Consider the following 10,747-nt stretch of genomic DNA (forward strand, 5'->3'; position numbering starts at 1 on the left):
TCGGAGTGTGCTGACAGCTGTGGAAAACAATTTTATTTGCTTTTGGAAGAGCACTTGAATAGTTCGGATTCCTGCCCAGCGTCGGCGACCTCTGTGTGTCATAACTGGCTTTAGCAGAAATTTATGCAGCGGTGAGGCGCGAAGCAAGGGCCTGGGGTAGGGGCGGGAGAGGAGGGACGTAGGTCATGCGAGGAAGCTCTCTGGGACCTGGAGTTCTGTGTCCTGACCATTCCAGGTGTAAGTACGTTATTACCTACGTGGCAGGTGGAGGTGACAGGGAGGCTTGTGGGGCACAGAGGGAGTAGACCGCAGAGCACGACCATGCCCTGTGGCTACTTCGGCTATGGGGAGCGGGGCGTATAGGGATGGTGACACCTGCATCACAGATCTACTTGGGGGCCACTTGCCCTCAGTTTCACTGGTAAAGAGCATGGCTCTGGGCTTCAGTGGCTCCAGGTGCGGACCCTGCGTCTGCGTCTTCCTGGCCATGTGACCTGGGCCAGTCTTTATCCATCGTCTCCGAGCCTCGTTTCATTTCTCATGAAGAGAGAAAAAGCAATCCCCATTAAACATGGGCTTGGTCTGTATTAGACGAAATACCACATGTGAAGGCCACCAGCACTGTCCGGGAGCTCAGAACGGGGGACATCTGCTTTGATTAGTTATCAGGAAGGTCAGGTTTCCGGCGGGCCCTAGACTGTCCCAAGGCCGTGCTAGGCACCTTACACTCGCCGGCACGCTGAATCCTCACCGCGATGCTCCAAGGCGAACGCTGTTATCAGCTCGGTAAACAGCGATGTTAATGAGGACAATAAAAGCTGTGGGCGTTGATCGAGCGCTGCTTATTTTCTCCGATTGTGCCACGTCTGTGGTTGTCTTCACTTTACATCTGGGGAAACTGAGGCTGGCGAAGGCAAAGCCCCTCAGCCAGTAGGTGACAGAGCCAGGATTTGAACCCGGGGAGCTTGGACTTCCACCACGACGCCTTATTCTCTCGACTGAGGAGGGCTCGTGCTCGTGCTCGGCCCTCGAGACAGAAGGGAGCGACACGCACGCCCCCCGCCCGGGCACCCTGCCCCTTCGTCACCGGTTTCCACACAGCCCTGGGAAGCCGCTAGAATCCTTAGCCCCTTTTTCCTTTCTTCCTCCTTCCTGTTTCTTCTTCCCATTTTTTTTTCTTCTTTTTAGTGAGATGTATATAACTTACAGACAGCAAACTGCACAAATCTCAAAGATGAGACTTGAGCGCTTGCCTGTATTTAGATGCATGTCAGCATCACCCCATCAAGACGACACATCTCCACCAGCCCGCCCTGTTCTGCCTTCTATCGCCATAGGCTGATTTCACCCATCTTTAAACATCACAGGAAGCTTTCCCAGTTGAGGGAACCGAGGCTCAGAGAGGTGAAGCAGCTTGTCCCAGGTCCCCCAGCTGCTTCCTGGCAGAGCCAGGAGGTGAGCTCACATCTGTCTGCCACTGCCCCCGTGAGTCTTCTCACCCTCGCTAGTGACAGGCAGAGTCAGGCCCACGAGAGTCCCCAAACAGCAGTGAATCCTTAAAAAGCATTTATTTTAGCAACACGCGGGCTTATTTCTGGCCGTCCATTCACCTTTCAAAGTCCGCTCGGCCCCAGGCAGTAAGGTTAGCTCGCTTTGGCAGGCTGTAGCTGGGGGTGGCAGGAAGCCAGCAGCCTTGGAACATTTGCTTTGGACACAGAAGGTGGCCGTGTTGACCTCATCGGGTGGGTGGCACCCGCAACTGAACCGTGTTTATCCCATAGCCCGGGGCCCTTCGGAAGGGCTCCTGGGAGCAGCCAGCTCTAGCTTTACATAACCAGACTGGCCCCTGGCTCTGCAGGTCAGTGCTTTTCCTTCCTTCCCAGCACCTCAGCCCCTTTGTCTGGTCCCCTCCGAGGAGCTCGGGTCCCCGCGAGCTGGGAGAGGCCTCCTGGGGCCTTGAGGGTGAGCTCACCTTGGCGCCACACCTAAGGCTCACCTCGCTCTGCGCGCTGAGGTCACCTCCAGGGGATTGCCAGGGATGACATCATCCCACAATCCCTCAGTGATAGGCAGAGGCCCCGCCTCCCAGGTGGGAGAGGTGAGTAGCTTCAAGGAAGAGTCTCACCGGGCTGGGAAGGGGAGCCGGGAGCTCTCCCTCAGTGACCATTCTGTTAATCACCCAGCATCTCATTACTCAGCTGCCCTCCAGAGTTGCGATTTAAGGCCGGGTGCCGAAGACTAAGGAGGAGTCCTTGGCTGTGGAGAAGTCAGTCCTCCTCCAGCGTAACCTCCCGTGATCCTGTTTGCTCCTCTCCCGCTGGCTCATTCGTTCTTCCTGTTCCTTGATGTGGGCCAGCTCTATGAGCCTGCCAAGCACAGGCCCTCGTCCCCGCTCCCCACACCCTGTGGCCTCAGAGGGCCAGGATCCCCCTCATTCTCTCCCTCGACTCTGGGTGCTGAGGACAGGAGGAAGGGAGGCAAAGTGGGCCCCGGGGCTCGGGCTGGGATTGCAGCTTAGCCATTTCCTGCGGTGTGACCTTGGGGGTGGGGCTCACCCTCTCTGAGCCTCAGTTTCCTGCTCGTATAATGGAGATCAGGATATTCCGCAGGGGCAGATGGGATGACGTGGGTGCACGTGGGCCAGATCGGGCCTTTCCTGGCTTAATGGGCTGGAGGCCTGGCAACCCGAAGGCTGAGCCAGGCCTGTCCCTTGCTCGTGTCCAGGATCACCCTCGTGACCTCCGCAGGGAGACAAGCCCTGGCTGTGTTTTTGAGCCCACCATTTCCGGTTAAATGAGCACTCGCTGTGTCACACTTTGTGTCAGGGGCGCAAAGACAGGATCTTAATAAGAACAAAATGCCCTCGCCCCGGCCTGGCTCATTCTTGCCCCAAGACGTGGCCATTGGCGGGGCTCTCACAGCGTCTGGCCGTTTTGAGTCTCAACTCTTTGTTTTTCCGCCCGTACTGCCCCCTGGGCCGGCCTTCAGGCTGGGCTCCCTCTCCCCATGGGCTTCGGACATGGCCACCTGATGTCCACTCAGCAGACCCTCGGGGATGTGTCCGGCCACCTCGAGCTGGGCACAGCCACGCGGAGCTCAGCACCTTTTCCTCCCCACCCGCCCGACGCACAGTTCCAGAAAGAAACGTGGCAGTCTGCCCGCGTGCCTCCCCCCACCCACCCCCGTGCCCCGTCCGTCAGCGAGGCCCACCTGCTCTGGCACACCCTGCCTGCCTCTCCGTCCCCACCGTCCCCACCGTCCCCAGGCCAGGCTGCCATCTCCACCCCAGTCTGATCTCCCTGATGTGCAGTGGCCCGTGCTGTCCGTCTTCCTTGTAGCAGAGAAGGAGGGAGCCTCTTAGGGTGCCGCCTGACCTGCCCCCCGCCCCATTCTCTGACACTGTACCGCACTCCCGCGTCCCTCTGCTCAACACGGCGATCTTCGTTCAGTTTCCAAACAGTGCCTCTGCCACGCCGTCCGAGGATTCTCCCTCCTTGCCAGGATGGCCTCCTCCGCCTTCAGACAGCAGTCCCATCTCTGCAGAGAAGTTTTCCCAGCCACCCTCCCCAGACGTCAGTCGCCCCTCCGTCCCTCTGAACACCCGCAGCTTCCCATCCATGCAGTAATCGCAGTTGGTGTAAAGTATTTATTTACGTAGGAGACGGAGGTGTCTGTAAGCTCACGATGGCAGAGACCGCGTCTGTCTGGTCTCTCCCTCTTTCTAGAGCCCGACGAGTTAAGTGCTCAAAAAGCGTGGAATAAATGTGCGTTGCTAACTGATCCCAGTGTGGTGCCATCCTCCCCAACAGTAAGGTGTCGAGACTGTCCGTGGAGCCACCTCCCCCCAAAGATGTCCACGTCCCTGTGTCTGAAAACCTGTGAATACGTAACCTCATGTGGCAAAAAGAACTTTACAATTGTGATACGTCAGGGGTCTTGAGATGGGGAGGTGATCCAGTTATCCAGGGGGGCAGCGTGAAATCGCAGGGTTCCTGTAAGAGGGAGTTAGGGGGCCAGAGAGGAGAGAAGATGCCATGTGGCTGGCTCGGAAGATGCAGGAAGGGCTGTGAGCTGAGGTGGCCTCCAGAAGCCAAAAAAGGCAGGAAAACAGATTCTGCCCCGGAGCCTGCCGGAGGTGGACAGCCCTGCCGTCCCGTGCTAGACTTCTGGCCTCCAGAAGCAGAAGATAATAAATGTGTGTCGTTTCAAGCCCTTAACTTTGTGACGATTTGTTACAGCAGCGACAGGAAACTAATACATTAGTATCTCAGACCTGGTGGCTTAGTCAGAGCTGGGACGTGAAGATCAGCACCCAGGGGGTCCCCGACTTCCCAGTGGGGAGGGAGGGGAGCTCAAGAGAGGAAAGAGTCGGGTGCCGTGTGCCTGCCGCTGCCAGCCCTGACTCCTAGTAAGGCCCACATGAGTGTTCACATCACCCTATTCACAGCGGCAGGGCGGTAGCCCCATGTGATGGATGGTTTTGCGGAGGTGACGTTATCCGCCCGAGCTTGTATAGAGCATGGCAGAGCCAGGAGTGGAACTTGAATGTCATTCCGAATCTGTGCTCCTAATACCACCCCAGCCCCCCGTCTCTGTGGGAAGGCCAGCATTCGGAGATGCGAGCAGCTGCCCTGTGCCTCGAGCAGACACAGGCTCCCCCCAGAGGGGAGTCCAGGTTATTGGCCGAGTCGTCACCAAGTGAAGTGGTCCCTGGCTGTCCCCTGCCGCTGGGGTGGGTGCCCTTATCCCAATGGAGCCTTCTGTGCTTGTCTCCCTCAGCGTGAACGAGCTCTACGTCGATGACCCAGACAAGGACAGCGGGGGCAAAATCGACGTCAGCCTGAACATCAGTTTACCCAATTTGCACTGCGAATGTGAGTACCCCCAGCAGCCCTCTGCTCCCGCAGGGCGAACAGGGCAAACCACACACACCGGGGAGATGAGACTGTCCCCGCTGCTTTGACGGGGGGAATGTGACCTAATGCGCGCGCACCTGGTTGCTTTCTGGAATAAAAAGCACAAGAAACCGCCAACGGGGGTTACCTCTGGAGAGTGGCCATGTTGGGGTGGGGGGGTGTCTCTTAGGTCAGGTTCCCAAGAAGCAGAGTCTGAAGTCTCTGCAGGTGATTTATCGAGGGAGGACTGACCCTCAGGAGGAATCTGTAAGCGTGTGAGGGAGGGAAGGGGACACGCAGAGACCTGTGGCATGTGAACGACACCACGGTTTGTCCCACCTTGGTAGCAAGGGACTGTTACCCATATCCTTGATACCCTTGGCTGACCGCACAGGGCGATGCGTGTAGGTGAGGGGTGGGGGTCACACAGCCTCACAAGCAAGGAGACCTGCAACCAGACAAGAGTAGCCACCTGGGCAGGGATGCAGCTCTGAGCCGTCAGCAGCCATCGGAAAACTTCCTTTTTTTACTTCACACTCTTGTTTATTTGTTTGTTTATTTGTTTGTTTCTACCCAGAGAATGAATCACTTGTATAAAACAAACCTCACTGGAAGTCTGGTGTGGAGTCAAATTCTAGCTCCTTTGCTCACCAAAACCGTGTGTCAGTTTCCACCCACATCTGTAAAATGGGCCGAGGGCTCGCTATCGCGTAAGGTGTCGAGAGAACCTAATACGCTGGCTTCTAGGCTGGTTCGCCAGTGGGCTGGGTGTCTTTTCTCGGGCTGGGGATCCAGCTGTCCCTCTGCCCCAGCCGGGCACATAAGCTGATGCAGGAACTCCCCTCCGCCCACCCACTCCTTCCTACCGAAGGGTAGAACATCGGGTACATCTGCAGGCAGAGGTAGGGAGAGAGTCAGCCCCGTTACCGCCTTTGGCAAGAATGACGTCACGAGATTGAATCCACAGTGGGCCCCGAGCCAGGGAACCTATTGGAATAGATTGGTTTTATTTTTATTTTTCCTCTCTCTCTTAGAAAAATAACTCATCTGGTAGGGCTCCTCCTTCAGGAGTTGGTCATGTCTCTGGAACAAGGAAATTTTCAGGCCAGAGGCTGTGACCAGTGGGGCAGGGGAGGGAAAGGATGTGGTTATAGGCTCCGTCCCAGCTCCAGGCAGCCGCCCAAGAGAGGCCGGGCACCCCCGAGCCGCGGCTGCAGCCGGCCCACGGGGCCCTGCCACTCCGCAGGGCCGCCGCCCGGACCCAGGCCACTCCCACGAGAGCCCCATCTCGGCTTTTCTTTAAAGAACTTCAGGTTTTTGTGATGGAAAAAAAAAAAAAGTACATGCTCATCATTGTACCTTTGGAAAATCCGGAGCGGCAGGGAGAGAAGAGATTGCTCACCCCCACGACAGCGCTGGTGGACGCCCGAGGCCATTCTGCCCATCGCGGGCAGTCCCCTCTGCGCACTTCTAAACCCCGCTGAGGTCATGCGGCACGGCAGTCTCGTGGCCTGCTTTTAAAAATAATGCCCTTTGAAAGTACATGCTCATCATTGTACCTTTGGAAAATCCGGAGCGGCAGGGAGAGAAGAGATTGCTCACCCCCACGACAGCGCTGGTGGACGCCCGAGGCCATTCTGCCCATCGCGGGCAGTCCCCTCTGCGCACTTCTAAACCCCGCTGAGGTCATGCGGCACGGCAGTCTCGTGGCCTGCTTTTAAAAATAATGCCCTTTGTTGTTTGTTACCCAATTAATACCGGAATGTCTTTCTTATTTAAAAAGAGATAACGCGTTCAAAACACGAGAATAGATCTTTAAAAAAGTGAAAGCGACACACACGTTACCTGTGGTGCCATCCAGCCCAGAGGAAGCCTCTGCTGGCGGTCGGGGTTCCCTTCCCCCTTCCCTGAGTCTGTCTGTCTCACTGTCCGTCCATCGTCTGTCTGCAGACATATATCATGTTTGGGTTTTTCTTTTTACATAATCGGGACCCAACTATATGGGACCTTCCTGGGGTTTCTCGTTTGTTTGTCTGTTTGTTTGTTTGTTTGTTTTCCGGCTAATATCATGGAGCGGCTCTTATATTACTCATAAGGTTAGTGAAGCAATAACCTCAGCTGGCATTTACTCTGCTCCCAGACCAGGCCAGGCCCCGGCCTGGATGTTTTGGCCGCCTTCGTGCGTGAAGATGAGAGGCATTCCAGCAGAGTGGCTGCAGGGCGTGGGCCCTGGATGGAGACTCTGGGGTTCTGATCCAAGCTTCACTGTTTCTTAGCTGAGAGATATCGGGCCAACTACTCAGCCTCTCTAAGCTGCAGCGTCACCCTCACATAGGATGGTCTGGTAATACCGTCGTCTCCACAGACGTATTCAGATGCTGCATTCTTACAAAAAAAGACACTTAGGAGAATGTCTAGCACATAGTCAGTGCTGTTTTAATTTTTTTTTTTTTTTTTAATGCCTACGGCACCTGGTCTTCCTAGGTGGTCTCCCATCCAAGGACTAACCAGGCCCGGCCCTGCTCAGCTTCCGAGATCAGACGGGATCGGGCACATTCAGGGTGGCATGGCCGTACATTGTTTTCATTTTTTTTAACCTTCACTCACCTAGGATTGAGGAGGAAACTGAGGCCCAGAAAGGTGTGAGGTAGCTTGGTCGAGGTGCAGTCTCAGAGGCCACATCCTTAGCTGCCGCCGTGCCACGTGTGGACTGAGCCCATCCCTGTACCTGCTGCCCAGCGCCCCAGAGGGGGCTGGTCAAAGGGACAGGCAGTCGGGATGCTTCCCGTCGTCACAAGTTCAAACAAGGTTGCCCGGAGCAGCCCTGCACACGCGTCTGGTCGTGTGTGCCTCTGGGGGATGGACTTCCGGCGGGGAGCAGGCCCGCGGAGCCACGTGGGGGCTGCCTGCGTTCCTTTTACCTCGACTATGACGGCATCCGCCGTCCCCACGTAGTGCAGACCCGTGAGCCCGCGGCACCTTCAGCGGCTGCGTCAGGCTCCCTTTCGTGGGCGGCCGTCACTCACTTCGTGTCTCCATTGAGGAATCCGGGGGTCGTTTCCGTTTTTTTTTCCCTTTTCGGGTTGGCTCACTTCAAAGATTACCTCCAGCTGTTCTTTCTTTATATTGCAACCTCCCTCCTAGCGTTTCTTTCTTTCGGGGAAATTCCTGCGTTTCTATAGCTTATCGCCCCCCTACTCCCCGCCTCCTTGCCACTTGGACCGTCTCAAGGAAGGCAGTCGGCACGCCCCTGCCCGTTTTACAGGTTGGGAAGCTGAGTCACGGAAGTGGTCGAGTCCCACTGGAGTCGAGGACCAGGATGCCAGGCCCCAGATTTGCCATTTAGCGTCCTGAGGAACCCCGAAAAGTGCTCAGGCTTCCAGAGGGCAGGGCTCGGAGGACTGGGCAGTGGTAAAGGAAGGCGTGAATGAATGGGCGAGGGATGAATGAATGAATGAATGAATGAATGCCTGAGCCTGTTCACCCGTGAACCCAGAGGCTGTCTGAGATGCAGTAAGTGTCCACCTTTATTGAGCACTTGCCGATTCCTGTGCATCAGATCCTGAGCGAAGCATTTTCCACATGTATTAACTCTTTGATCCTCAAGATTTTCCAAGGAAGGTTGAATTATTCTCACCTCATTTTTCAGAGAAGGAAGCTGAGGCATCAGGAGGTTGAGGGCCTCAGCCACAGCTGGTTGCACAGCTGGTTGCACAGCTGGTAAAAGGCAGGGCCAGGATCCCAGCAGCCTTTTCACCCTGACCCTCTGCTGCCCGCCTGCAGCCTCACGTCAGGCAGAGTAGTCACCCCGGCACCCCACAGTCCTGCATCTCTGGCCCCACTGGCTGCCGCCTTCCCAGCTCTTTCCAGCTGCAGGGGGCTGGCTCCCTCTTACTCCAGGGCCACTTTCTCCTCCTCCTTGGCCAGCCGACTTCCTCTCTGTGGCTCCGGGACCCAGACCATGAGCTCCTGGAGGGGCCGCCCCGTCTGTGCCATGGAGGAGATGGAGGAGGGGGTCCCGAGAGGAGGGGGCTGCCCGTTGCTCTGGGTGTTGGTGACGCGTCTCTCCTTGCCTCCCGCAGTGGTTGGGCTCGACATCCAGGATGAGATGGGCAGGCACGAGGTGGGCCACATCGACAACTCCATGAAAATCCCCCTGAACGGCGGGGCGGGCTGCCGCTTCGAGGGGCAGTTCAGCATCAATAAGGTACAGAGCCTCCCCCGCCCCACCTCCGTCCTCCCGGAAAACGGCGGGAGATGGCAGAGCCGTGCACCCATTCGGCCGCCCCGCTTCCCGCTACCCCAGACAGAAGCGGCGCCCTCCAATTCATCTGTCTGCCCCAAGCCTAGGTTTTTACATCTTTAGCTTGAGGGTGGGATGATGATAGTCATATGATGATACCCCCACATCACGAAGTTCGCGTGGGAAAGAAATGAGCTATTACACATTCGTTCATTCATTCATTCCCACATGTTCGTCAAAGTCCTTCCCAGTCCCAGGGCGGGCGAGCGGCTCTGGGGCAATGCGCTGAATGAGGTGGGCGGGCTCGCAGCACTGCGGAGCGTCCGCTCCAGTGGAGAGAGGCCGACAGCGCACAAACCGAAAAGCATTCGAACCCTGGCCATCTGGCATCGGGGCTCCCCTTCTTTCCCCCCGTGTCCCCATGTTTCATCTTTCTGACACGTTGGTCACATGTGCCACGACCAGTGTGTCTGTCCACTCACTCGGGGCCACAGCTCAGGCCACCCTTGGAGGGATGGGGGTTTGTGCCTTTAAGGAGCTCTAAGTCAAGGGGTGCTCAGTTAAGAAAGCCCGCCGTGGCTACGGGTGAGGTCTGTAGCGGGCCCCCACCCTTTGACTTCCCAGCATCAGGCTTGCACTTGCCCCGCGGCGTCCTTATCTGTCCATCAGGAAGTCAGCCAGCAGCCAGAAGTCAGCGTTCACGTGTTTCGAGCTGTACCAGCAGCCCACAGCACCCCAGACTCCTCGCTTAATCACTCAGCCCCTCCGAAGGCGGGCAGGATGGGCTGGTGTTTGGGGCCTGGCTCCATCTATATGTTTTTTAAAATCCATCAGAGACACTGACGTAGGTTCCTAAGTCACAAGCTCTAAAAGCGTCGTCTTTCCTTTCTTCAGCTCAGTGTGTGCTGGCATGAGTCAGCCACCTGTGACGGATCCCAAGCGGAGGGGGAGTGGGTCACTGAGTCACAGCCTCGAGGGGCGGCAGCGGGTGGCAGATGTGCGGGAGCCAGCCTCCTCGGCTCCCTTAACTCTGGGAGCGTGAGGCCCAGGCCCCGAACCCGGCTCTGAACTCTGCCCACGGCCCCGTCCGCAGGAGGCCCCATGTCACCGCATAGAGAAACTCAAGGGCACACACCCGCGCTCTTGATTTCTCCCTTCCGGGGGCGGTGGCACTGGGGACTGTAGCCGTGACCTCACCATGTGAATTTTTTATAATACGGATGAATCCGGGTATTACTTTTATAAATAAAAATGAAGTTAAAAATATTTTTAAATGCAGTAGGCTTTTCCCCATGCCCTGCCCATGTACATACTGTTCTGTCTTCTGGGAGGGTCCTTCCCTCGTGGCTCCGATGACAAACATGGCCATCCTACGAAGCCAACCCAGTAACGACTGCCCTTGGCTTTGCAGTCACCACCTCATTTAACCCTCCCCATAACCCTTTTGCGGTTATCGTCCCCATTTTGCCGATGTCGGGAAACTGAGGCACCGAGTGGTGACTAACCGTGCCCCGGGAACCCCCGCTAGGAAGCAGGGCCAGACTGGAGCCTGTGTGTGGTAATCGGGGCCCTGAAGTGGGCGATGCTGTCCCTCCTGGGACATCTTGCC

At 56.8% G+C, this 10,747-nt stretch overlaps 1 protein-coding gene and 1 pseudogene across 6 annotated transcripts in view; one reads left to right on the forward strand and one right to left on the reverse strand.

Annotated features, from left to right (window-relative positions):
• The window catches only part of ERGIC1 (endoplasmic reticulum-golgi intermediate compartment 1), an 82,541-nt gene that overhangs the window by 51,958 nt on the left and 19,836 nt on the right, over window positions 1–10,747 (forward strand). For all 6 annotated transcript variants that reach the window (XM_025043094.1, XM_015585323.1, XM_015585322.1 and 3 more), the window contains exons 4-5: window positions 4,780–4,874; window positions 8,978–9,102. In XM_025043094.1, the coding sequence (XP_024898862.1) occupies window positions 4,780–4,874; window positions 8,978–9,102 (220 nt within the window). The remainder of the gene's footprint in view (window positions 1–4,779; window positions 4,875–8,977; window positions 9,103–10,747) is intronic.
• Window positions 7,355–7,473, reverse strand: LOC112475354 (annotated as a pseudogene).

The sequence above is a fragment of the Pteropus alecto genome, unplaced genomic scaffold, assembly GCF_000325575.1.
Source record: "Pteropus alecto unplaced genomic scaffold, ASM32557v1 scaffold40, whole genome shotgun sequence".
Classification (NCBI taxonomy): Eukaryota; Metazoa; Chordata; class Mammalia; order Chiroptera; family Pteropodidae; genus Pteropus; species Pteropus alecto.